Below are 24,313 nucleotides of genomic sequence, written 5' to 3' on the forward strand. Positions count from 1 at the left end.
CCAAGAAGTTACTTTGTATAAGCACTCAAATACATAAGCTTAAAGTCCAGTATTCATACTAGTAAAATTTAATTGCATGTAAATCACTGAGCACTGAAAAGGAAGAGACAACAGTGAAGTTGTATCATTTATAAATTCAAACAAACAGTCATAGTAAAAGTCTTATGTCATTATCTATAAAAATCAACAGTGTATATTTTAAGGGAACTTATTTTGGCCATACTACACCTATTACATCTACCATAAAGATACAGGAACATTTTTTCATGTTTTATATCTACGCAAAGTATTAACCTGTTTACAAATGAGAGTCTTTTTTAGAAATGTGAAAATAGAGAAAATCAGGACTTCCTGCAAATTATTTTCAACTACTTTGGTATTCAGTGCCTTCTGTATTTATGGGTTTCTGTGACACATTTTTGGCATTTGAGCATATATTTTGGTGCTTTTTATAGACGAAGAAATGCTAACAACAACAAAGGAAAAGAAAAAGATGTGACTGTCAAATGGAGGTTGAGAAGAGACACATGTTAATCCTGGCCCACCTTCATCATCCACCAGATCATTTGAGACATTGAGTCCAAGGTATTTGAGAACATACTTGGAGTTTTCCTTCTTGGCTAAAAAAGGTCTTAGTATCTCAAGAAGAGTATACAAAGTGAACCAATGGTTTACTGAAAGCTTTTAAAGATGGAGTTAGGTGACAGGATCAGTTCCTTGCCACCTACTTGTGACCCAGTTACCTCTTACAGCTTTGGGAATCCTGCATGGGAAATCATATTATGCCAGACACCATTGTAAGTGCTTGGATCTGACTGGGAACATTATCCAGTACCACAAAACACAACAAACAGTAAACAAATACTTGAGTATTCAGTGCCACTGTGAAAGTGTTTCTTAGGTTTATCAGCTTGGTATCTTCTACCCAGACAGAAGGGCTGTGTGTCACACAACCCTTGCAACGTCCATCCTCATCTCCAAAGCGAGAACCGACGGTTTCCAAGAAAATCTAAACACAGCCCATTATCAACCTCTGAACATGATGTATGTAATAAAAAACAAAACAAAACAAAAAAAACACAGAACAAAAACACAGAACCCCAACACCTGAGAAAAGAAAGGGGCCTAACAGAAATAGCTCACAGATGTTTTGTAGTTTTGCATGTCAGGTGGGTATCCAAAACAGAAGTATTTCTAGCATTGTTCGTGTTTCCCACCAAGTCCTTACAGCTGGGCAGCCCTTCCAAATCCTTTCCTAATGACAGTGTGAAGATGCTGGCTATGGAACACTTGCTGCATTCACACACCTTCTCAAGCCAAGGAGGGACTAGTGAGATGGGAAGAAGCAGGGAAAGGACAACTTCTCCATCTCTGCTTTTTCTAAGCTTCCACTTAGACAATGAAGAAACAAACCCCCACTTAATCAAGGATGAGCTTAAACTTTATTTTGTCCGTATCGCATTCCTCAGTTCTTCCCACACTTCCTTCCCCCCAAAGGATGTTTCTCCCCAGGGCCGGCCCGCGGGGAGCGGAGAGGAGCGCAGCTGGGCTGCACCACCACCACCACCAGCACCAGCACCACCCCCCATGCACAGGCACTAGTGGGTGCTGCAATTTCTATTCAGTTGCTCTAACCAACGATATTGCACATTGCATCCAACTGGTTGGATTTGTGTGCGTGTGAAAAACTGTTCCTTAAATATAAAAGACTTCATCTGTGTGTGCAGTCTACAGGCAGCTGTCATTTATGTTTCTTTGCTTTAATGGAGCTGAGATGGGGGAGGTCACTGGACAAGAAAGCACATTTTAATTTTATTTTCTTTTTAAAGGAGGACCTCGCGAAGCAGCACCCCGCGTAACAGCTCAGGGCTAAGAAATGAGGTGTTGCTCCAGTTATACTGCACAAAACATCCATGAAGTCCCCAAGAAGCACAGCTGAAAACTGTTCGAAAGAGCTGTACGTACCATGTTAAATCTGGGCTTCTTTTGGTGTGGTTGGCAACATAACTTTTGTCTAGGCTGGGGGAGGAGGCACTTTTTACAAAAAAAATCTCCTCCACTGACACGTTTCTCCTGTTTTATTTAACAAAGAAGGGATCTCTTTGGTACTACTGCAAGAGACCTGCGGAAAAAAAAAAAAAACCAAACAAAAACAAACTCGGCTCATTACCCGAGCCTACTTAGCAACTTTCAGACTTTGTTCCTCTGCATTGCTATCTAAACACAGTAGACAGAAACGGGAGATAACGCTCCCATGCAAATGAAGATAACAGTTGCTCGCCCACTCTCCGCTTAGGATCGTGGAAGACACACTGGTTTCCCCCAAAGCAGTTCCCCTCCGCCCCACCCCCCCTCCCACCCCACCCCCGGTAGCCTGCTGCATGCAAAGCCAGTGCATTGTCCTCTGACAGCTGATGCTTATCGTCCCCGTGGGGGTATTGTGTTTCAGCTCGTGGCGCTGGAAAACCTTGTAACTTTCTTTTGAAGTTAAATGGCTTTATTTTGTTTCCATGTATGAATAACTCTCCGAAGAACTAGAGTGACCCAAAAGCCGACCCGTTTACAACGCCCGTCCAGCCAACCTGTTCCCCGGCCGGTCGGAGCTTTGCACAAGAAGATCTCGGATCAGCAGGCGGGCGGGTAGGAGGAAAGCGGGGGGAGGCTCCTCAACCAGCCCAAGTTGCATCGTAATTAAATTTTATTTAATCCTACCGAGGCATGCAAAATATCGAACAAAACACAAGTTTAAGTAATTTGTTTGTATTCTTACCTGTAGGAGTTGGAAATTAACAGCCCCGCTAGTTTACTGTTAAGCCTGGAGAGCGAGAGATTGCTTTGCAAACATTACAGTTATTATGTCTGCAGTTGGTACTCTTTGTATAAATTATTGATCAGCCATCTTATTTTTCTTTCTGCTTAATGGATATTATAGCATAGCCGTTTACACGCCATAGTTAAGGTTGTGTCAGCACTTCCATTTATAACATCCCTCTCTTACCCAGAGTTTATAACTCGCTATAAAATTCCGCTCTGGGCTGAAACTTTTCAAGCAAGGGACTTTTAAAGGTGTGTCGTCGCCCCGGTCCCCGGTGTCGTGTGTCGTCCCGTGTCGTCGTGTCCCCCTTCCCCCCCATCAAAGAACAACTAGAAATGTTTGTCTGCTTTTATGAAATATGGGCATAATAAAGGCAACCCCCCCCACTCCAGTGTTTCTCATTCACTTAAGTGACTCGCGGAGGAAAAGGCTGCGTCTCGCAGGCTGTCAGCTCATATAAAAAAAAGAACCCAGTGTGCTTTTTTATTACTATTATTATTAAGGGAAACAATTAGCGCTCGAGCCGCAGCCCTCCGCCCCGCCGGCCGCGGGGGCCCGATCCGCGGCTGCCGCCCCCTCCCTCTCCCGCCCCGCGGGCGGCGGCACCGAGCCCCGCAGCCGGGACCGCGGCGGGAGGGAGGGGGGGGGAGCGGGGGAGGGGGGGATGCCGCCGTCCCCCGCGGCTCCGGGCGCGGGGCAGGAAAAGCGGTCCCCTGCCACCGGCAAAGATCGGGGCGCGCACTGGAAAACCGGGAACATTTAAAAATCGGGCCGGCTCTCCAGCGTCTGTATTTCGATTAGCCTGGGTTGGGAGCTGGGGGTGGAGTGGCTGGGTGAACTAATTCTGTAAGGGGAGGGGGCGGGGGGTTAGGGGGCAGCACGGGAAAGGGCATCTCAGATTAGATCACCGCTTTAACATAATTTAATGGCAGGGGCTTTGTACTTCCTAATTATTGCTCTGAGCGACTTTTCCTACCTGTTGGTAGGTGAATTAACACGTTGGACTGAGGACCTCTAATGAGAGCCCAAGTATAACTTTAAACATCACGGAGGGCTCCCCGTCTATTTCAGTCCTCATTTAATTCACGCAGGGAAGTTGCTTATAATTTCCTTGTCGTAGCAGCTTTCTCTCTCGGCTGTCAGTTGCCAGGTGGATGTCAGCAGGCAGTGCCCAGTCACCTGCTCCATCCGTCCCGAGGCAGCCCGAGAAGGGAACCCGACCCGCTTCTCCATTTGGCTGCGGGAGCTGCAACGTGACCAACAGGCTCAAATCAACATAAGGATGATCTTCGTTACTGACTTCGAGACATATTTCCTGAAGTCAGAACAGCGACGTAAGGGGAAAAAAAAATTGTAAATGAGCAAGTAGCTTAATTGGCGTTTGGTATTTGCAATTTGCATAGATGCGCTTGTGCGTGGGTGTGGGTGCGTACGTGTGTTTGTGTGTGCGTGTGTGTCGGATGCAGGGGAAGAGGGAGGGAAGGGATGCGAGGGTTCCCAAGCCGTCGGTTATTGCAGCTCCCCGTACAGCGCGCCCGAGGTCACAGCACCAGTTAGCATCACCGGTGGGAACACCCGTTACTCGAGGGGGTGAAGGGGGAAGAATCGACGCATACCCCTCTGGGGCTAAATCCTGCCCTTGTACTCGGGCGCTGAACACCTCGGAGCCGGGGAGATCGCTCGCGGGGGCAAAAAGCCGGCACAGGATGCCCCGGCGCTGGAGCGAGTGGGTTCGGCAGGGCGGGTGCGAGCTGCCAAGCCCGCAACAGTCCCCTTCCAGCCTCGTGCTGGGGATGTGCAGCCACTGCTTTCAGCTCTCCAGCTGAGAGATGCACGTTAAACAATCAGCCGAGGTGATAATTTGCTCTCAGGTTCTCGTTTTCAAAGACTTGGAAAGTTTTTTTTTAATGGCTCTTGAAGTTTCTTCCCTTCCATTCTCCCACCACGTTTTTGTTAAGCAGGCACCATACGTAAACACAAATTGCAGTAAACAGAACGGGAAAGCAATCTTGCCATGTATTCTGGACTTTTTATGATATATGGTGGACTGTTCAGAAGTGTATGCTATTGTTAAAGCTGTTTGTGCCGGGTGTGCTAATGCACTGTTTGATTGAGTGAATTAGCAGTCATAACAATCTGGCAGTCTGGCCATAGAAGTGTGCTCAAATTGATTTGTGTTATGGCTGGACTGGAAAATCTAGTGTTAGTTGTTTTTTGCCCTGGGGCATTGTTTGTACCAAACTCCACTTTTCATTTAATTTTCCAATAGATTTTTGAAAGACCAAAGGTTTGTGATCAACGTTTGCTACACTTTATTATTATTCAGTTATTAAAAATATCCTGTGAGTGATTTCAGGTTCCCCAAAACCTTGCTTTCAATTAGAGTAAACATAATTAGCGTGACATCGTGCTTGGAATGGTAAATCTCCCTTTGTATCTATTAAGCATGTTATCTACTTGTCCTGTCACTGAAAGGAATCCAGTTTGTATTTGTATTGGACAAGGTCTGTGCTAGTTTGACTATAATGCAACAATTAGAAAAACAGCACTGCAGTATCCAATTTCTTATTACTGGTACAACACTTCACAACAACCTCAACTGTATTCATTGTGTTTTCAATGTTTAGTAAATACCTGGTGGAAGGGGGAAATAAAGGATCCCAACTCACAGACTTACATTTCTATGAGCCTATTTTGCTGAGCGATGCAGGGGGGATTCGGTATGAGGTCCCTCCCCCTTTCTCAGTCTTCCCTCTAAATAACAGATAGCTCCTGAAAGGAGTATTGCTGCTCGAGACCCTGGAGATTAAAAGCAAAACAACTTACCTTCCCTTTGCCAGTACTTGCTCCTTTCTTAGAATCTTCTGCTCAGCAGTCGTTTGCAAGAGTTATAATGCAGCATGATTAAACCTGAAACATTACTCTATTGATCACACAGAAAGCTTTGTTGAAATCGTTTAGTTCCTTCTCTTCAGAAACCGGTGAACAAAATAGGTCACTAGACAAGGATATGACAAAATACAAGACAGAAAGGAATTTCTCAGGAAAATAAATTCAAAAGGAATGCAGGAAAAAATATTGTGGATGAACTTAACATGGTAATACACTACTCATCCTTACCAGGTGCCTATCTTCAGTATGTGTCCCCTCCCCTTGGTCCATTCCTTCACATACATTCAGAAGATAAATACTTTTTCCTCGTTGCCTTTTTTCCTTAATTAATTTAAATATTTAATTATAAATAATAACTGAAGAAGGGGGAGGGAGCTGATTTACTATCCTATCTCCTGTCAGTCAGGTATTCAGATTCCTTAAAATGCAACAGCTACAATGCATTTTCTAATTGCATTTTACCCTTTACAGCTGCCCTCAAAATTATAATTTAGTGAAATAGTGGACTCTGTATCAGACTTTTTTTAGTGCAATTACAATCACTGTCAATACTTCTCACTGCTTTAACGCACATTTTAATATACAAAATAGTAAAAAAAAAAAAAAAAAAGAGAGAAGCAGAGAAACAGAAAGAATACCTGCCCTGAACATGAGCAGAACAGAAACCCTGCTTCAAACAATATTCCAGGAAAGAAATTAAAGACTTCTTAATTAGTGCAGCAATTAAGCTTTCTTGGTCGCATTTTAATCAGCCCAGGCCCTATCAAAGGACAAACAGAACGATTTGCAGGTCTTTGAATTTTAAACAGTCTTATTGATTTCAGCACCATAAGTCTTCACTTGACACAGGGAGAATTTTCAAATATCAGTTACAGTAATTTGAGTTTTGCTGATATCAACTCAGGGAGAAAAAAAGAAAACACCCAACAATATCATTACATGAAAGGGTCAGTGAGTAAGAGAAATGAAATCTAAAAAAGTTTACAAAGAGCAACCTCTGGATTTGTTGGTGTTTATGTGAGCGAATTAAAATAAATCCAGTCGCTCTCCATAATCATTAGAAACACTTACCAAGCCAGAAGCCTTGAGGAGCCTTGAACCTTTTCATAAACCTCTTTCTAGGTTTCTAATCCCATTGTTGCACTGAAATGATCAAGGTTAACCCAAATCTGTGGTAGTAAACCCTTTCAAACTACATTTTCTTTATATGGTTTTGAACCATGAGGATTATATATCCGTGAGGGCACACAGCAAGAAGAAAAGCAGAAGGGCTGGTGTGCATCGTGTTGTAGGGAAAGCAGAGAAAAAAAATGAAATGGTAGATTTCTTAATTCAGAATTCACTCAGATCTCCAAGAGGCAATATCACGCATGTCTGGCTCTGTCCTGATCTTCTCAAGGACCTGTTCTGTCGTCACAAGGTGTAAGAGAAAATGAAAGGATAGTTGAGGCAAAGAAAATATGGACAGAGCTGGTTTTCAACAACTGAAGAAGAAAGATGCAGTGCGTTTACATTTTTAAATTACAAGTTCTATGCAATGCTAGATCCCACCCGTGGAACTCAGGTTGTACAAGTTCTTCCAGATAAACGTTCTGCAAAGCACCTATAAACGGCTTGAAGAAGTGTTCTGCACAGTTGTGGGTACACCAGACTTCAAAACAACATGACCCTTTGTATTTTCTCGGTGCCATCAGCCTATTCTTAAGATTTTAGTGCAGGACAGCAAAAATTTTGCTAGCAAATGACATGTTTACTGGTATCGGAACACACATTCTTGTAGCTTGAATTTAAAAGTACAATAAGCAAGTAGATCATATAAAAGTAGTTTGTATCTAATAATGTGGAAATTCCCCTGCATTGAATTACTACAGCTGGGATTATCTCCTCTGTAGATGTGTCATCCCATGAGTCATATCTCACATAATTGTATACATTTAAAAAGGGCGCACATACATGCATCGCAATTCACGAAGTACAAAACGTGTATTTTTAACACGGGAAGCACCACGTACACACCGAACCTTGTTTTTGCACGACCGCCCCCCCCCCCGTCTGTAAAGGCTGCCCATTTCTTTAACCTTTTAAAAAAGCGAAGTGCCCTCGAGGGAAGCAGAAGCAAGCCCCGGGCTCTCCCGACCGACCCTAACACCCCACGCAGCCGAGCCGCTAAACACGCGTTAGAACTCCCTCCCCAACTTCGGCGGCGGGCAGGTAGCACGCGGCGCACGGGGCCCGGCCACGCCAGACGCGGCGCGTCCTGCCGCCCGCGCCACTGCGCATGCGTGGGCACACGCAGCAGCTGACTTTCCGCGCTACCTGCCCCGGGACGCCGCCGCGGGGGTTCTGCGCGACGCCGACACCTGTTGCGCGGCGGTGCCTGCGCGGGCCGGGCGGTCCTCACACTCCCCCTCCCCCCCCCCAAGTTAGTTCGGGGCCGCCGCGGCCCCCCCTCGATGCGGTTTCCCGACGGCGTGACCCGCGGCGCCCCGTCCCCCTCGATCCGTGGCCGCCGTCAGGAAGGTCTCCGCGAGCGCTGCCGCGTGGGGCTGCCCTTGCGCGCCCCGCGCAGCCGCCGCTGCCCGCGCAACAAAGGGGCCTCGGCGCTGTCCCCGGACCCCTCGGCAGCAGCTTCCACCCCGCCGGGAGGAGCGTCTGTGGTTCCGGGAGAACAACAGCGAGAGCAACAGACCCGTCCGGAGGTTTCTGCTTTTGTCCGCGGGCGCCCCGGCCCCGGCCCGGCCCCGGCAAGGTGCGCGGCCAGCGCCCGCCCCGCACCCCCGGTTCCCCGCTCCCGGCCGGCTTCGGGGGAGCGCTGGAGACGCTCGTGTTTCCTCACAAACTGTGTTGACAAGCGACTGCAGAAAAGGGCTGGGAAAATTACATCTCGTCTCTGGTGGGGTGAAATATGAAACATGTAATCTAACGGTTCCTGAAAGGAGGGGGGGCGGGGGGAGACTTCTCTCCCTCTCTCTGTTTTCCTGCTCCGGGTTCCTGGTTGGATAATTTGGGTTAATACTAGTGAGTGAGCCTTTTGCTGCTTCAAAGGGTATTTCAAGTTGCCGGAGCTCCTCCCCTCCGCACCGTGTGACAACAACAACTCGTCCAGCGAGCGGCGGCGGCAGCCAGCACTTCCCAGCTCATTTTCTCTCTGTCATTCCCCTCTCAATCTTTGATCAATGTACTTGCCAGAGAGAACCGAAGTCCTTCAAACCTCCTCCTTTTCACCTTCGTCTTTAACGTGGTGCTAGAGCAAGGACCACAAAAAGAAACTGCCCTCCCCCCTCCCCTCGGCCCCAGCCCCGCCGCCCGGAGCGGACTTCTCCTCCTCCTCCTCCTCCTCCGTCCCCACTTGCGGGACACTTTGTGCGTTCTCTCTCTCACTCTGCCCCCTGCTCTCTCGCTCGCCGCAGCACCTGATCCGGGGTTATCCCCCCCCTTCTTCTCCCCCCTCCTCCCTTCTCTCCTTTCCTCCTTTTTTATTTTTTTTATCTTCTTTTTTTTTTTTTTTTTAATTTTTCCCCTTTCCCCTGCGTGTGTGTGTGGGAACTTTCCCCCCTCCCCCTGCCCCCTCCGCCGTATATGTGACCATGGCCGTACCGGCTGCTTTGATCCCTCCGACCCAGCTGGTCCCCCCTCAGCCTCCGGTCTCAACTTCTGCCGCCTGCACCACCACCACCACCACCTCCTCGTCGGCCACCTCCTCGTCGGCCACCTCCTCTCCGTCTCCGTCCATCGCTCCCCCGCCGGCCGCTTCGGGGACAAACCTATTCCGGCCGGAGCCCATCGCGGCGGCGGCGGCGGCGGCGGCAGCGGCGGCCACAGTCACCTCCACCACCAGCGGCGGCGGCGGTAACGGCAGCGGCGGCGGCGGCAGCCCCAGCCTGGGCACCGGCGGCGGCGGCGGCGGCAGCAGCGGCGGCGGCGGCAGCAGCAGCGGCGGCGGCACCTCCACTCCCAATGCCAGCGCGGCCAGCGCGGCCGGCAGCCTGCCCGGCAAGCCCGTGTACTCGACCCCGTCCCCGGTGGAGAACACCCCCCAGAATAACGAGTGCAAGATGGTGGATCTGAGGGGGGCCAAAGTGGCCTCCTTCACCGTGGAGGGCTGCGAGCTCATCTGCCTGCCCCAGGCGTTCGACCTCTTCCTGAAGCACTTGGTGGGGGGCTTGCACACGGTCTACACCAAGCTGAAGCGGCTGGAGATCACGCCCGTCGTCTGCAACGTGGAGCAGGTCCGCATCCTGAGGGGGCTGGGGGCCATCCAGCCCGGGGTCAACCGCTGCAAACTCATCTCCAGGAAGGATTTCGAGACCCTCTACAACGACTGCACCAACGCCAGGTAACCGCCGCAAGGCACACGCACACCCCGCGGGACACCCCCGCCGCCGCCGCCCCCGTCCCACCCCCGCGCGGTGCGGCCCGGGCGGACGCTGCGCCGCTTCCCGCTGCCACCGCGCGGGCCGGGGCGGGGGGCGGCCTGCAGCCGCGTGCGTTCGCCCCCTCTCTCTCCCTCGCTGTCCCGGCACCCAGCCGGCCTCCTCCGCAGCCGGCTGCGCCGCTCCTCGGCGGGACGGAGGGAGAGAGGGAGGAGAGAGGGTGCTTCTGCCCCCCCTCCCTCTGCGCCCTGCAAGTATCGCCCTGTCATTGCCCCCTTCCCTCCCCCCGGCCGAGGCGTGCCGGGGGCTCGGGACTGCCGCGGGGAGCGGAGGGCCGGCGGGGCCGCGGAGAGGGTGGCGGGGCCAAAAAGTGCTTTCTGACCGACCCCCCTCCTCAAGTTTATCCCTGGACGTGTCTTTGAAAGGAGCGGCCCTGAGAAAAAGCTGCCCGAAGGGTGCACAGGAGTGGGCGGGGAGCGGTCCAGGCGGGGGTGGGGGGGGGCAGCGACACACAGGCACTCGGGTTTCGTGTGACTGGGATGGGGCGCCGGGCCGCCTGCCGGGCGGAGGGCCTGGCCGGGGTGGGTGGAAGCCACTTGGCCATCAGCTGCTGTCATATATCCGAAGGGGCACGTGCACTTTTTGTATAGGTCTATGAGGCAGTTGCCACATGGCGAACGGGGCGGGGGGGGTGGGGTGGAGGGAGGGCGGGAAGACCGTGAGGAGGAGGTGGTGGCGGCGGCGGCTGCGGCCGCTTTGGGGTAGCGGGGAGGGGTGCCCGGCGGCCGGGCTGGCCTGCTCCCTCCGGGGCGGGGTGGGCGTGGGGGGGGGGGTCCCCGTGGAGCAGGTGCGAGCGGCTCCCGGCCCCCGCCAGCCGCGGAGAGGGCGACGGTGGCAGCGGGAGCGGGGATGGTATCTGGCCAAGGCTGAATCCGGTTACCGCGCTATTCTGCGCGGGCGCGGTGGCGGGGATGGCGCCGGGGGCGGGAGGGCAGCGCTCCGGGTACCGCCGCGCTGCCCTGCCGTGCATCCGCGGGTCGGGGGGTCAGCGGAGGAGAGGTGAGGCCCCAAACTTGGCACAGCCGGGGAGGGGTGTTTGGGGGGGGGCGGGGTGCGGAGGAGAAGGAGCGGGCAAAAGAGGAAATTCCTGCTGCGGTAGCAGCCGGCTTTGCAACCGAGGGCGAAAATGTGGGGCTGTTATCTCTCAATCTGTAGGTTACAGGGCTGAAGCTGCTTGATAAGGAGAAGGGATCGCATAACAGCCGTGACCCCGAGATCAGAGCGGTCGGAAGCGCCTCCAGTTCCCGGGGGCTCCCCCGGCCTGGGGCGGGGGGCTCCGGCTCTGCCGCGCTGGAGGGGCGGTGGGAGCACCACACGGAGCGAGGGCTCGCCGAGGAGGAGGGCGCGGGCAAAGTCCCGACGATACTTTCAGTGTACGCAAATAAACAGAGCGGGCTCCTTTCACTTTCCTGTTGTCAGATTTCAAGGTGCAGCAACCGCCAACACGTGGGCAGCTAACCCCGCGCGGGGCCGTGCCGTGCCCTGCCCTGGTGGCGGGGGCTGTGACATCCCCTCCGTCCCCCCTGCCCGAGGCGGCGGGGGGCAGATGGGGCTCGCCAGCCTAGAGCGGGGCGAAGCACGGCACTTACTCTGCGGTGGCTGTTGCTCGATGGATTGTTGAAGTTCCTGAATATTCAGGGTAGCAGGACAAAACAGCCTGGAATAACTTCCAGGCGCTGACATAACTGTAGCTGCTCGGGTAACTGCTGTTGTTTCATGTGGAATCAACATGAATATTAATAGCTGCTCTTAGACGATTGGGGTGTTGGTTGTTTTTTTGGGTTTTTTTTGTGGTTTGTTTTTTGTTTTGGGTTTTTTTTTTTTTTTGCGTGGCATGTAACAACTGCACGAGTGCCAAGATTTGGTCCTTAAAATAAACTAATGGAAGTTTTCTTTTGCCACGGTCACTGTAATTTTAACACGTGAAATTAAAAAATACAGAAACTTTTTTTTTTTTTTTTTTTTTTGGGCGGGGGGTATGGGGTCACTGGTTCCTGGACTTTGCAGGGATATAGAAGGGTTTGGCAGCCTGTTTGTAACATGGGTTGATCACGTAAACACCACCGAATCGGCTGGGTTTCAGCTGTTTCTGAGGTCTGCTGTGTTATCATCTGGCGTAGTAGAAATTACAGTTGTGGGTTCAGAAGTGGATAGGATTTGACCCTTAAAAAGTGTAATTGCAGTAGACTTATTTATACATCCATTAAGCAAATAACTTAATGGAAAGGATATACAATAGGTATGCAAAATGTATCATTACAGTATAGACAAATAAAGCAAAGTGGGTCAGTGAGTTTTGGTCAAAATGGATGATACCATCAGAAGATAAATCTGTATTTACTTTCTGGGTTTCCCCTCCAATACATTTCACTGTGATTCTCCTTTCCTTACAGATTAATTATTTTTAATTATTTCTGACGTTACAGTAATTACGCAGGATATTTTATTCTCCCCAGTTCAGTGATTTAAGTGACCTTTCCAGACTCTCAGTTACTGCATACTTTAGCCGGGTGATGTCTTTTGTATCTGGGTGGACACTTACTGTTGGGATAGAAGCTCTAAGAGCCAACTCCATCCTAGCGGCTAAATTGTTATACTCATCAGATTCAGAAAATTTGAACCAGCATCTTATCACCGTTATATTTGTCTCATAATCAGCTGATGCACTCGAATACACTAATCCCTTTTTGGAAAGCTTCATCAAGGTTAATACGTTATTTAATCAAAAAAGGCATCCAAATAAAGCCATTACTTTGTTGTTCTTTAAATGGATTGAATCGTTAGTTGCCAGTTGCTGTGGAAATAATTTGTAATAACTTATTTCGTGATGGAAAACTTTTAGAGGTGTTTCACTAAAATGATACATTTTAACTGTGATATTGCTATTTAAAAAATCAATAAAACAAAAATCAATAAAACACCAAGGGATTTTCTATTGAATGCTTAATGTGGAGGTCTGTAAAGTGAATTGGTTTTTGTGTTTATTTGTGATACTACTAATAATAACATGATACTAAAGGACCTTTTTCTAAATTAGGCTTCTGTATCAGTTCACTGGAAAAATAAGCTTCCGTTATGGAAGATGACTTTTCTTTTCTGGTCATACTGACCTTTGCTTTTATTTTCCTCATAAAAAGCACTGGTCGCCAAACAGAAATCCAGGAAATAGCAAACTGTGCATTTAGCTTACATTCCGATTAAACGGTTTGACATTAATGGGATGTTAGAAAGCCATGTGCCAAACAAACGGGGAGGATAAAGGCAAAACATGGAAAATATTTAAAGCTACTAGATGCCAGTCGAGTCAGTTTTCTTGAATGTGTGCGTGAAAGAGAGTACCGAACGGCGCACTGGATGTCACCTGCCTGGGATTAATGACCTGGAAGCTATTGATCACAGATTGTTTCTGGTCTCTTGTGTTTTGAGCACTTGTCGTGAAATGTTACCATGCTGGGTTCCTTCGTGGAGTTTTCCCATAGACTTAGGTTGGCTTTGGATCGTGTCCACCCGAGTAAAGACTAAAAGCGTGTGCCTTCTTCTGACCTCCCTCCTGTGGCCGGGATATGTTAATCTTTTCTGACATTTGAAGATGATTTTGAATGAGTTCGCTGACATTCATACTTAAAGCAGGGAATTATTTGCACTGTTTGGAAGCTATTTACAAATTTGGAAAACAACCTAATTGATTTTTGAGTATAAAGGGGAAAGATGCTGAACATGAAACAATTCTCTTCAAAGCCTGTCTTACATGGCAGTTACTCAGTCTCTCTTTGCTAGCTTCTGCTTCTCTTAAATTATGTGGACCTAGCATGTGCTTGTTTACTGAATACTGCACGCTTGCATAGTTTTTCCCCGTTTGTATTAATTAAAGGAGTATCTCACCCAGATAGGTTAGTACAGATCATAGGTATTTTAAATGAACAGGTCAGCAAGTGCAGCTGGAAGGAATGTCAAATACGTAGTATCTGCAGTTTATATTGATGACCTTCCTTCTTGCCACAGATTACTAAAATATAATCAGCAGAAATATGGTAGGTTTTACAAGCAAAGACGACTTCTGGAAGGCCAGAGGATAAATTGTTGTAACTATAAAGGAGTGAAAGGTTTGGAGGTGGCTTCCTCAGACTTAAAAAAACCCTGAAAGACTCCAGCTGCTCACAATAACAGAACTTTAATATCCATCTTATGGTTATTTATTTATTGGTAAATATTACAAGTTAGAAGCTGAGATCTTTGGGCCATGCTTATTACAACAGAACAGAGAATTTATCCCTTTAATCTGATGCTTAGTCCCTGGCATCAGCCCAGTATCTGATACTTGAGGAAGGGAACACTTCTCCCCAGTGAGCGTTCGTTGCCTGTTGTGCAACGCTGCCGGTGCTGTTCCTCTGCAGGGATGTGAGGGGCTGCTAGTTGTGGGCAGAGGGACGTTTTTTTCCTTGATTACTTCATGTGATTTTCCTGAAGTGTTCCATTTGATTTACTCCTCCTTTATCTTATAGCTATGACTATTGGTAAAGTTTTATGGGTTTTGTTGTGCGTTTTTTCTTTTTTTTTTTTTTTAAAACATTTCACCAGTAGCTGTAGTTTATATAAAACTGCACACTTTTGTTGTCAATTTTGTATCAACTTACCAGAATGGACTGTGGGAAAGCACAGCGAATAGCTTTGTTATTTCCACAAACTATTACTATCTGTGTTCAAATGCTTGGTTCAGTCTTGGGCCTCCACTCTCTTTCTGCAGCTGGAGGCATGGTGCCTGAGGCTACTGGTCCTACCTGGGATGCTGGGAGCGCGCCCCACAGCGTGCCCCCTAGGGCTGGCACCTAGGGGGCTGCCGTTCCCACATGGGCATTTGTCTCCACTGCTTCTCAGCACAGCAAACCAAAATGCACTTAAAGTCATCTTATTTACTCTACTTGCCTGCTTAATGTTTTGGAATCTGGAGTGTGTTCGGAATGTTTGTTGGAAATACTAGTTTTGTTTGACTGCCATTGAGTATTTCTTCTGTTTTCTCCTGTTACTAGATCGTTCCAGACGGCTGTTTTTGCCTATCTCTGCAATTCATCATCTAAAGTGAATTGCATACGAAACAGAGAATTGTCATACACTGGATTGAATTTCAGTATTTTTCTTTTGAACTATTATCGTAGATACATTAAATTATTACTGCAATCCCTGCTGGTCTGATACAGGTAAATCTCTTTCAGTGTTGCCAGTATTGCCTCTTCATGGAGGAGCTTTACAAGTTTAGCGGTAAAAATTAATTCCTGGCTGCAGGATAGCAGAGGGAGTAGTCAGAAACTACGGAGTTTTATCAAAATTGTATGAGCCAGCGAACCAAGAGTCTGAAACAACCACAATGCCTGTCTGTTTTTAAGCAACAGGACTGGATTTAGATCTTCTTTGTTCTTTTATAAGTTAAATATGTTTTGTTTAAAAAATAACGTTTGGGGCATCTGCTTTGCATTATGAGTTAATTCCATTCATTGTTTTAAAATAGTTATTAACCTTTTGCAAATTATATGCTGCACATGAACAGTAATTTTTTCAATACTCTTTAAATGTGCATACTGTAACAGCGCCATAATGTGGACTGACATAATATGAATTGACAGTAAATTTTTAGTTGCCTAAATAAGTATTTAAATGATAGAGCTGAAGAGTCATCTGCAAAAAGCTATTATGATCCAGAGAGTTAATTCATATATAGATAATTTCTCCAGCATGCATTAAGGAAGAATTTTTCTTTTCCATCATCATTTAAATTATTTTCAAAAATCCTGAAACATAAACAAAAAATCTTCATATTTAGTATCAAGGTATGTCTGTGACTTGATAAATTCCAGGTTGCTTTGAGTAACTTTACCCTTAACCCATTATGTTTTGCTTATTTCTATGATGCGGTGCTCAGCCAGGGGCATCTCCTAACAGGTCCTGATGTTTCATTTCATAAGCATTGCAGAATATTGAAATGTAATCTCTTAAATATGGAATTTTAGCTTTAACTGTGAATAACTGTGAACTGTTTAAAACTTCTTTTTTTTTTTTTTTTAAGGGAAGAAAAATAAAAAGGGTGGTAGTATCTTTTCCATAGCATAAAGTAGAAAAAACGCTATCACTGAATTTTATAGGAGGAAGGATCAGCTTTTGACCATACAGTTACTTCCCAATTTGTAGTTCTTTACTCTAAATCAGTGATAGTGATGAGCTGGGAAACTACACTGGGGAAGGATAACTTTGTAAATACTGAGTACTTGCATTTTTCTGTGAATTTCCATAGGTCAGTTTTGGAGATGGGATATTGGACTGAAAGGACCCTGAGCGGCAGTTCACGATACATTCACCAAAATTCATGGAAGTGCTTGCATGAGTTGTGGTTGAGGAAATAGATTACAAAATATATTTCAGTTCACAGTGCTTTAGACAATGTTTTGTGATAATTATATTTAGAGTCAATATCCTCCTGTGGCAGGGGTATGAATATATACAATACAATTTGCAGAATTGTATCAAAAGATGTCATAAATTGCGTGTAGCCGAACAGTGTATTAGGAATAAAGAGAAACTTTCTAAACCAGTATAAACCTATTTTTTTAATATTCTTAATATTATGCTTTTGATGTAATAAAACAGTCTAAAGGTTTTGTCATGCACCCCTGAGAACGCTGGTATGGGTAACACCTGCGTAACTTTCTGTTCATTATTCTGTTTAAAGGTACCCTGTTGCCTCCAAAACTAATTTACTGTAGATATTTTCTTTGCATCCCATATATTTTGCAGCTTCCTCGTGAAGAAGAAAGTTATTTCAGTATGAAAAAAATAAATAATATTTTTGTTGCAAATACTAAACAGTGGGGTTTTATGTCCATTGGAAGGCTGACATTAGCTATAGTCCAGAAGCAGTGCAGCAGGTCAATTAAAATTTTCCAGTGCACCTCACCACAATAACTGGATGTTCTTTTTCCATTAAAATAAGAGGGTGTTTTGATCTTGAAATTTTATTCATTCTTAGTATTTATAGAATTATTCTCCTGATTAGCCAAATGGCTAAATTCTGCCTAAATTCCTTTTGATCCAAAACAAGCTTGGGTTCAAGTAAAACTTTCAGGCTAGTTTTCTCATGCACATTATACTTTTGTGGGATACTAAAAATACTGGAAAAAAACCACCCAAACGTGTTAACTATTAAGACATGCCTTTTTTATGTTTAGTTTTTCCCTTAGATTGTATGACTAACTGAGAGGGCCATACATAGGTGTGCAGACAGCTTACCTGGCTAACAAAAGTAACAGAGCTACATACCAGAATTGGATGGGGCTGGGGAGGAAGGGGAAGAAGGGGAGTATGTGGGACTGCTGCAGACATTTTAGCATAGCTGACAGCTAAAATACATTTGTAACATTACGATGTCATGATTGAAGTTCATAACTCTGAATACCATTCATGTTAGAGCCCTTGTTAGCTATACTGTACTGAGAACAGGTAATGGGTATTTTGCATTTGGATCAAAAGCTGATGTTCAGGACATGTCTCAGAATATGCTTGTATTTACAAATTGTTGTATGATAGAAATTATTTTTAAATCTTACTTTTGGGAAACAGTTTGCTTTTTCATCTTACGCAAAACAATTGTAAGGGATCAAAAATAAAGTAGTTACATAAAGTAAACTATAAAGGGAACAGGTAATACATATATATATATTATTACTATTACATCTTTTGTAACTTTGATGTCATGTTTTCCTAATACTTACTAATTAATTATTTTTATTTTAATAAAGAGCTAGGTCATGATTTTATGTATGGGGCAGAAAAAAGCTGCTTTCAGGTTATAGGTACTGTATTTTTAAGAACTACAAGCAATGCATAACATTTTTATTGGTGATAAATCTAGTCAGGGCTTATTAATAGTTCGAGCATTCTTTAAAAAACATTACTGAAGCTATTATTTTTGAATGATACTTCTCAAAATGTAGTAAAAATATAAACTTAATATTTTAATTGGTTTTATATCATGTTTTAATGGATGCCAGCGTTATCTGTCTTCATGAAGCATATAATTTGTTTCCAGTCTCCTGGCCTGCTGTAAAAACCTTTCTTTGTTGAAGAAGGTCACCTGTAGGACTTTGCTATTTACATTAAAATAAAAATGCTGTGGTTTGAAACCATATGCTTAACTTTAAGAATGTGAATAGTCCTGTTGCTATCAATAGCCTACATACATCTTTAAACCAAGCATCTGCAAAATATTTTTGGAAGGGCTATAAAAGAATCAGTTGACATCTTTGGTAGGAAGCTGGCTTACTGTATACTTTTCTTGCATTAGTAGGGACAGTTTGAAGGCATTGAAAAAATGCTGCTGCTTTAGTGTCCTGTAAATTAACACTTGTTGCATAAAATAAGATTCATTATGCATTTTTAAATGTTTTTGTGAGTATTGTGTTCTTTCTTATTAATTAACTCTAGGAAATCAGGACAACGTCTTGGCAGGAATGAGTATGAGAATTTGGTATAACCTGTGGCTTTGTACCTCCTGCTGGGGATTTTTGTATTAATTTCTGTAGCAGAGAAGCAGCCTGTCACTTTTTAAAGGAAATGGGCACTTCAAGATGTGTGCCATGGCTGTCACTTTTTACATTTTATTTCTGATACTCACTGATAGTTTGGTGGGAAGGAAGTGAAACCATTTTCCAATTGTTTTCTGTTTCCTCAAATTTCTGCTTACAAGCTAAAAAAAAAAAAAAAAAGGAGGGGCAAGGAAAATGCCTCAGGTGGTATAAAGTGTATAATAAGGACTGATACAAATGAAAAAGCATATGTTCTCTTTTTTTAAAAAAAAATTTTCTTAGCTTGTTAGAACAGTTCTTACTATGTAGATGATTTGCAGGACTTCATTAGTTCTCCATGTCTGCATCTACCACTAAAGATTAATGTCACAATTCTGTTGCAAATGTTGTTGTATGTTGTTCTAATTCAGAGCAGGATCAGTTGGTTTGGTGGTTTTTTGTTTTGTTTGGGTTTTTGGGTGGTGTTTGTTGTTGTTTTTTTTTTTTAAGCTGGTACTCATAGCTTTTGACAGGCCAGATTAAAAAAGAAATATGAACTGCTAATAAATTATTTTGTCTTACAATACTTGGTGTTGCAGATGGCTTATGATTCTAACAATTCCCTTCAAAATTTGCTGCTGAAATATCATGATAAAATAAGGATAGAAGTACTAAACAAAGCTCCTGCTACAGTAATTTACGGTTTATAGCTATGTATAAAATAAATTTTTCATAAACTGTGAGGAAAATGTGTTAGAAATACTAACTGAACAGCATATAGCTGCTGCAGGAGCAGCCATGCAAATTGTGCAAGGAAGGAGTCGAAATGTTTCCTGGAGAGAGCACTGGTGAGGTTTTTAGTGGAGATGTTTGGGTACGGCCACAGCTGTTGGATTGGCTTGAGGCCGCCTCAAGGTGCAGCAGGTGGGATGTGCCTAAGAATTAATAAACTTTCAATAGATTTCGCTGTTCAGGGTGTGGAGGTTCCTGCAGGGACCAGTCTGCTTGTGGTCTGAGATGGGGCAGTCCTTGGTGCCTCTGGGTCTTTGGCTGGCATATGGACTTAGAGGCGTGCATTAGAAGTTGTTTGTGTGGAGCTGGCCAATATACCCTTTACACAGGTTGAGGAAGCTTTGATAGCCCCAGAAGGAGTATGGTCCAGTACGGGTGGATTTGTGTTGCTCAGCTGAGCAACATCTCAGAGTCAGATTGTCATTCCTGCCTCACTGCAGTGAAAGTCAGGCTCTGGTACACAGTACATGGGACATGATGTTAAACACAGTGATTTCAGGTTGTTCCTGAAGGAGTGGAGCCTCCATGGCCTTTAGCTCTCTGCTGCTGAGCCTTCGCTGATGTGGGTCTGCAAAGTACAGATTTCATCTTTTCTGGTGACCCCCTTCTATGATTTTATCTCGTTGAGTCTTACTTTACGTGTTTTCTTACTTAAATTAGTATAATACAGTGATATCATGAGAGGTGATAAAATAATAGCTATGAAATGCATTGTGAAGCATACGTGTATTCACAGATATTCCACAGTATGATTATATGGGTAAAACACTTTGACATTAAAGGAGAAGGATGTCGTCAGTTACAACTGCTGGCATTGTTATGTGATAAGGTCATCTGCTTTTTTAATTGGTGTGCCAGCTGATGAAAGAAAAATACTTATTTTGTTAGAGGTGAAAAACGCAGGCATTTTCATCAGCTTAAATGAAAGAGCCAACTTGTCGTAAATACTGTTTTGTGAAATTGTGTTTCACCCCTGTGAGTGGTTTTCTGTGAGGAAGGTGTGCTGTAATCGGGATGGGTCTTATCTTTTTCGGCTCGACTAATTGTTGCGTTTCACAAATCCAGAACGCATGCAGATTTGAACTTGTAGCCAGGAAAAAGTGCTGCCATGCTTCAAATTGCCAAACGACCTCAAGGGACAGAAGCTTGACCTGGTTTTATGAAACCATAGAATTACATTTATACAAGTTACCCCATGGGAAAGGAATGAACTGATCCCAATTCATTTCTAAATACTGGGGCCTGATGGGTCACATTTGAATTCTCTCCTACACCTGTTTTTCTACTAAATTTTTCTGAGGACATTTTTAGAAACTTACTTTACATTAGGTATGGGTCATGTGCCTAATATTTAACAGTTCAATGTTCTAATTCTTTAAAATGTCTAATGATTTCTCAATATAATTAACCTGCAAAAAGTTTAAATTATAGAATTTGTTCGGTATGGGCTAAATCCTCAAACCATGAACTCTCCTCTGGGTTTAGTAACTTAGGCTTCGTTTTCCTGCATGTGAAATGCAAATATAGAGCAGGGAGTGACTATAGTCGGTGCATGTTATATGGGCTATAGAGAAGAGAGTGACTGCTGATGGGACGTTAGGCTGCTCACCTGGGACATGGGACATGGTGGATCAAGGTTCAAAAAGGGTTACCCAATGAAAGAGTTTACAAGAAGACACAGAGACTCCTTTCTTCCTTCTGCCAAAATGACCTTTCTTCTTCCCCCAGTAAGACTAAAAGTTTAGAATTTGGAAAATCTGGGTTCAGACCTCCTCTTGGAATCAAAGAAAGTAATGAGTAGGTGCTACCATGGCTTTCCTCTTTCAGTACTTTGCTTTGAGCTGAAAACCTAAAAACTCCATGGTGAGTGCTGACAACTCTGTGGTGAGGTGGTATGGTATTTGATGTGTCCGGTGTTTCTGCCAGTGTGGTGTGTAGGAGCATGCCAGCTAAGTTGAAGCAGTGGGCCCTAAGGACGGGGAAGGGTTCCTTAGTTCATTTGAATATCTGGAACTACGCTTATGGGGTTACATAAAATTAGAATAGCTTGCATTTTGATTTATTTAACAAACTGAGTGCTCTGTTCCGCTTAAGTTTGCCTCAGCAATTACTATCCCACAGAGGCTCTGCAAACCTTCCAGGCTTGGCTTCCACCTTCTCATGGAAACTGTTTCCTATTCTCAGGCAATCTTCCCATCCTTGAAAGACATTTCTAGTGCTGAAATTGGCATTCAGTGCCTGTATAAGTCTACCTATTTCTAGTGGATGAGTGACAGATTTGGTTACTACTCATCTAGTGTATATCACTTTTCTCTTTATACACCATCTTAACGCTTTAGATGGCTAAACAGCTCAGCTGATGATCCCTGGCTGTAGACTGTTCTGCTCTTTAATATGGACATGGTAGAATAGGCTTTTGTGTGAATTACTGCTCCCACTGTCACCTAGTCCTGAGTTTGTAGTCACATTTTTGGCTTGGGCAAAAAGGATTGGAAGGTGAGGAGTGGGAATAACAGAGTTATCACAATAAATAAGAAGTTATTTACACTGTTTGTTTGCTTTTCACACCAATGAATTTTTCCATACAGTTTGTCATAAGCCATTCTTGATTTTGCCAGTCTGGATAACCAAACTGTTCTCTGAGGCATCATCATAGCCCCATTATTCATAGCTTGTGCTTCCTTTGACTGGACAAGTGAAGGGTGAGTCTTCTAAATGGTGATTACTTATCACTATTATGTATTATAAATGTGTACATAATGTCCCTTTCTAATTCACCTCAAATAAGTGGTCACAACGATCCCTAAGTTCTCTTTCTGTCTTTCCCTAAGTCAGCCTTATGCTTTTAGATTCAGTTTTTGTTGGTGCCATCAACAGTTTTGACTACTGTGTGATGCTGATATCCTGAGTGGGTAGAGGGGGGCATTTTTTCCAACACACAGAGAATGGGTTTGTTCCCCAGTGATTTTTAATGGAAGGTCAAGGTCCAGTTGCATTCGGGGACTTAAAACATTTTTCTTAAGCACTGACTTGCTTAGCTTTTCCTTTGTAATTCTGTTGTTCATAAGTTGGGTAGAACATGCATTAACATTACTGTATCCAGAATAAATATAGACCAGATTAGTTTAAGGCTTTTGACTTACCAATAAAATGTTTTGGCTGCTTTCTGATTTTGGTTGCGAATAGGGGAAATCTTTAAGATCAGCTGTAGTGGCAATGACTGCTTTATTGTGATGGAAAGGTTTGTCTTAAATTTCTTTGCATCTAAACTAGAGAGGAAAAAATTCCTTTGTTATCTGTTTGATCATAAAACAACAACTCAGAATGAAGGAACAAATTCAGATCTTTGAAGATCCAAACTCTATCTTTCCATTTCCTCTCCTCCTGTTTATTTTCTTCGCCTCACAGCTCTCTGGAGTCTGAAGAAAGTGAAGATGAAAATTTCCAATTCTTCGTAGAATCTCCATTTTATTAGGCACTGTGAAAACTTCAAATACAGAGGATTCTTGGTTGGAAGCAGTTGCTAACCCTAGTAGTATCAGTAGGGACAAGAGCCCTGAGGCTATGGGGCTGGGAACATGCTGAAGAGTAGCATAGTGAAGAGACAGAAGTGAAAGGCTGGTTGACAGCATGTTAAAGCAAATTTACCCAGTGTTACTGTTACATGCAGCCTTATAAGTTTACATATGTGTGATCAAATTTTCAGTCTTTGTATCACAAATGTTTCCTTTCTCTTCGCTAAGGAAGACTGTGTTTAGCGTAGTGCCTGCCAAAGCAAGCAAGAATAAGCTTTGGTACGGAGATTGTTGTGGCAGAGGTGCTAGATGGGAATGAAATTGTTTGTTAGACTTTTTTTTTTTTTTTTTTTTTTTAGAATTTCACTCTTTCTGGAAATTCTCACCAATGCTTTGTGTAGTTCTAAGTTTATTTCAGAAGCATACAGCTGTGATTCCCAGTTTTTTTCATATTTTTCTGTGTCTCATGTGGAACATTGAATATAGTCAATATGATAATTGGGTTGCACATAAAAATCTTAATCCTGCAAGCAGGAAGGAAACTTTGGTTTGTGTAAGGAGTCCTGTTGCGTTTAGAATCTCAGTCGAATGCTTTATAGGAATAAAATTATGCAGGTTCTTAAAAATTGTCAGTATTGGTACCTACATGGCATAGCTAGCAGAGTTTTCATAAGCTGGAGTTTCACAAATACCAAGTGCAGGAGTGATCACAGAACATTATTTGTAATCAAAATATGAGTTAGGTGTTATAAAACAACTGGTGGCTGCTTGTATGCATGTGAAATTTGCTTACACGAGTAATCCCATTGATTTAAATGAGAGCATTCATGTGATCAAAACAAGTTCAATGTGAGAACATTTAGAAGATGGTGACCTTAGAAACGAACCGTCGTCTTTGGAAGTATTCAAAGGGTGTTTATTAAAACTTAAAGCTGAGAGTCACTGTTTGAAGGCAGAAATGTCTAGAAAGACACTTGGGGAGCTCACCTGCCAAATAATAATGTGTTTTAATAATGCTGGATAACTCTGCCTCAACTTCCTTGTACTCTTTTGGGGGGGGATGGGGGAAGGGGTGGGAAGGAGGGTGAGAGAGGGATGGTGACAGCAAGGCTGTTTGTTTTTCCCGAAAGTTGTTTGTGATTTCAGGTACTCATGGGAAATCTCTTGATCAGATTCACATCTGTTCCTGTCAAAGTGGGTGCTAAGATACCGGTCACCCAGCAACCATGTCCAAGAGGGAATTGGGCCGATAATAACTTCAAAAAGGAATGACAGATGCTAGATTAGGATGAAAGACAAAACGCATGAAAAATGAGC

The 24,313-nt window shown here is 44.5% G+C and overlaps 1 protein-coding gene across 6 annotated transcripts in view; it reads left to right on the top strand.

Annotated features, from left to right (window-relative positions):
* The first annotated feature begins 8,842 nt into the window (after window positions 1-8,842).
* The window catches only part of DACH1 (dachshund family transcription factor 1), a 370,149-nt gene continuing 354,678 nt past the window's right edge, over window positions 8,843-24,313 (top strand). For all 6 annotated transcript variants that reach the window (XM_055802571.1, XM_055802572.1, XM_055802574.1 and 3 more), the window contains exon 1: window positions 8,843-10,043. In XM_055802571.1, coding sequence (XP_055658546.1) covers window positions 9,295-10,043 — 749 coding nt within the window. In that variant the 5' untranslated portion in view covers window positions 8,843-9,294. The remainder of the gene's footprint in view (window positions 10,044-24,313) is intronic.

This window comes from Falco peregrinus, chromosome 4 (genome assembly GCF_023634155.1).
Source record: "Falco peregrinus isolate bFalPer1 chromosome 4, bFalPer1.pri, whole genome shotgun sequence".
Lineage (NCBI taxonomy): Eukaryota > Metazoa > Chordata > Aves > Falconiformes > Falconidae > Falco > Falco peregrinus.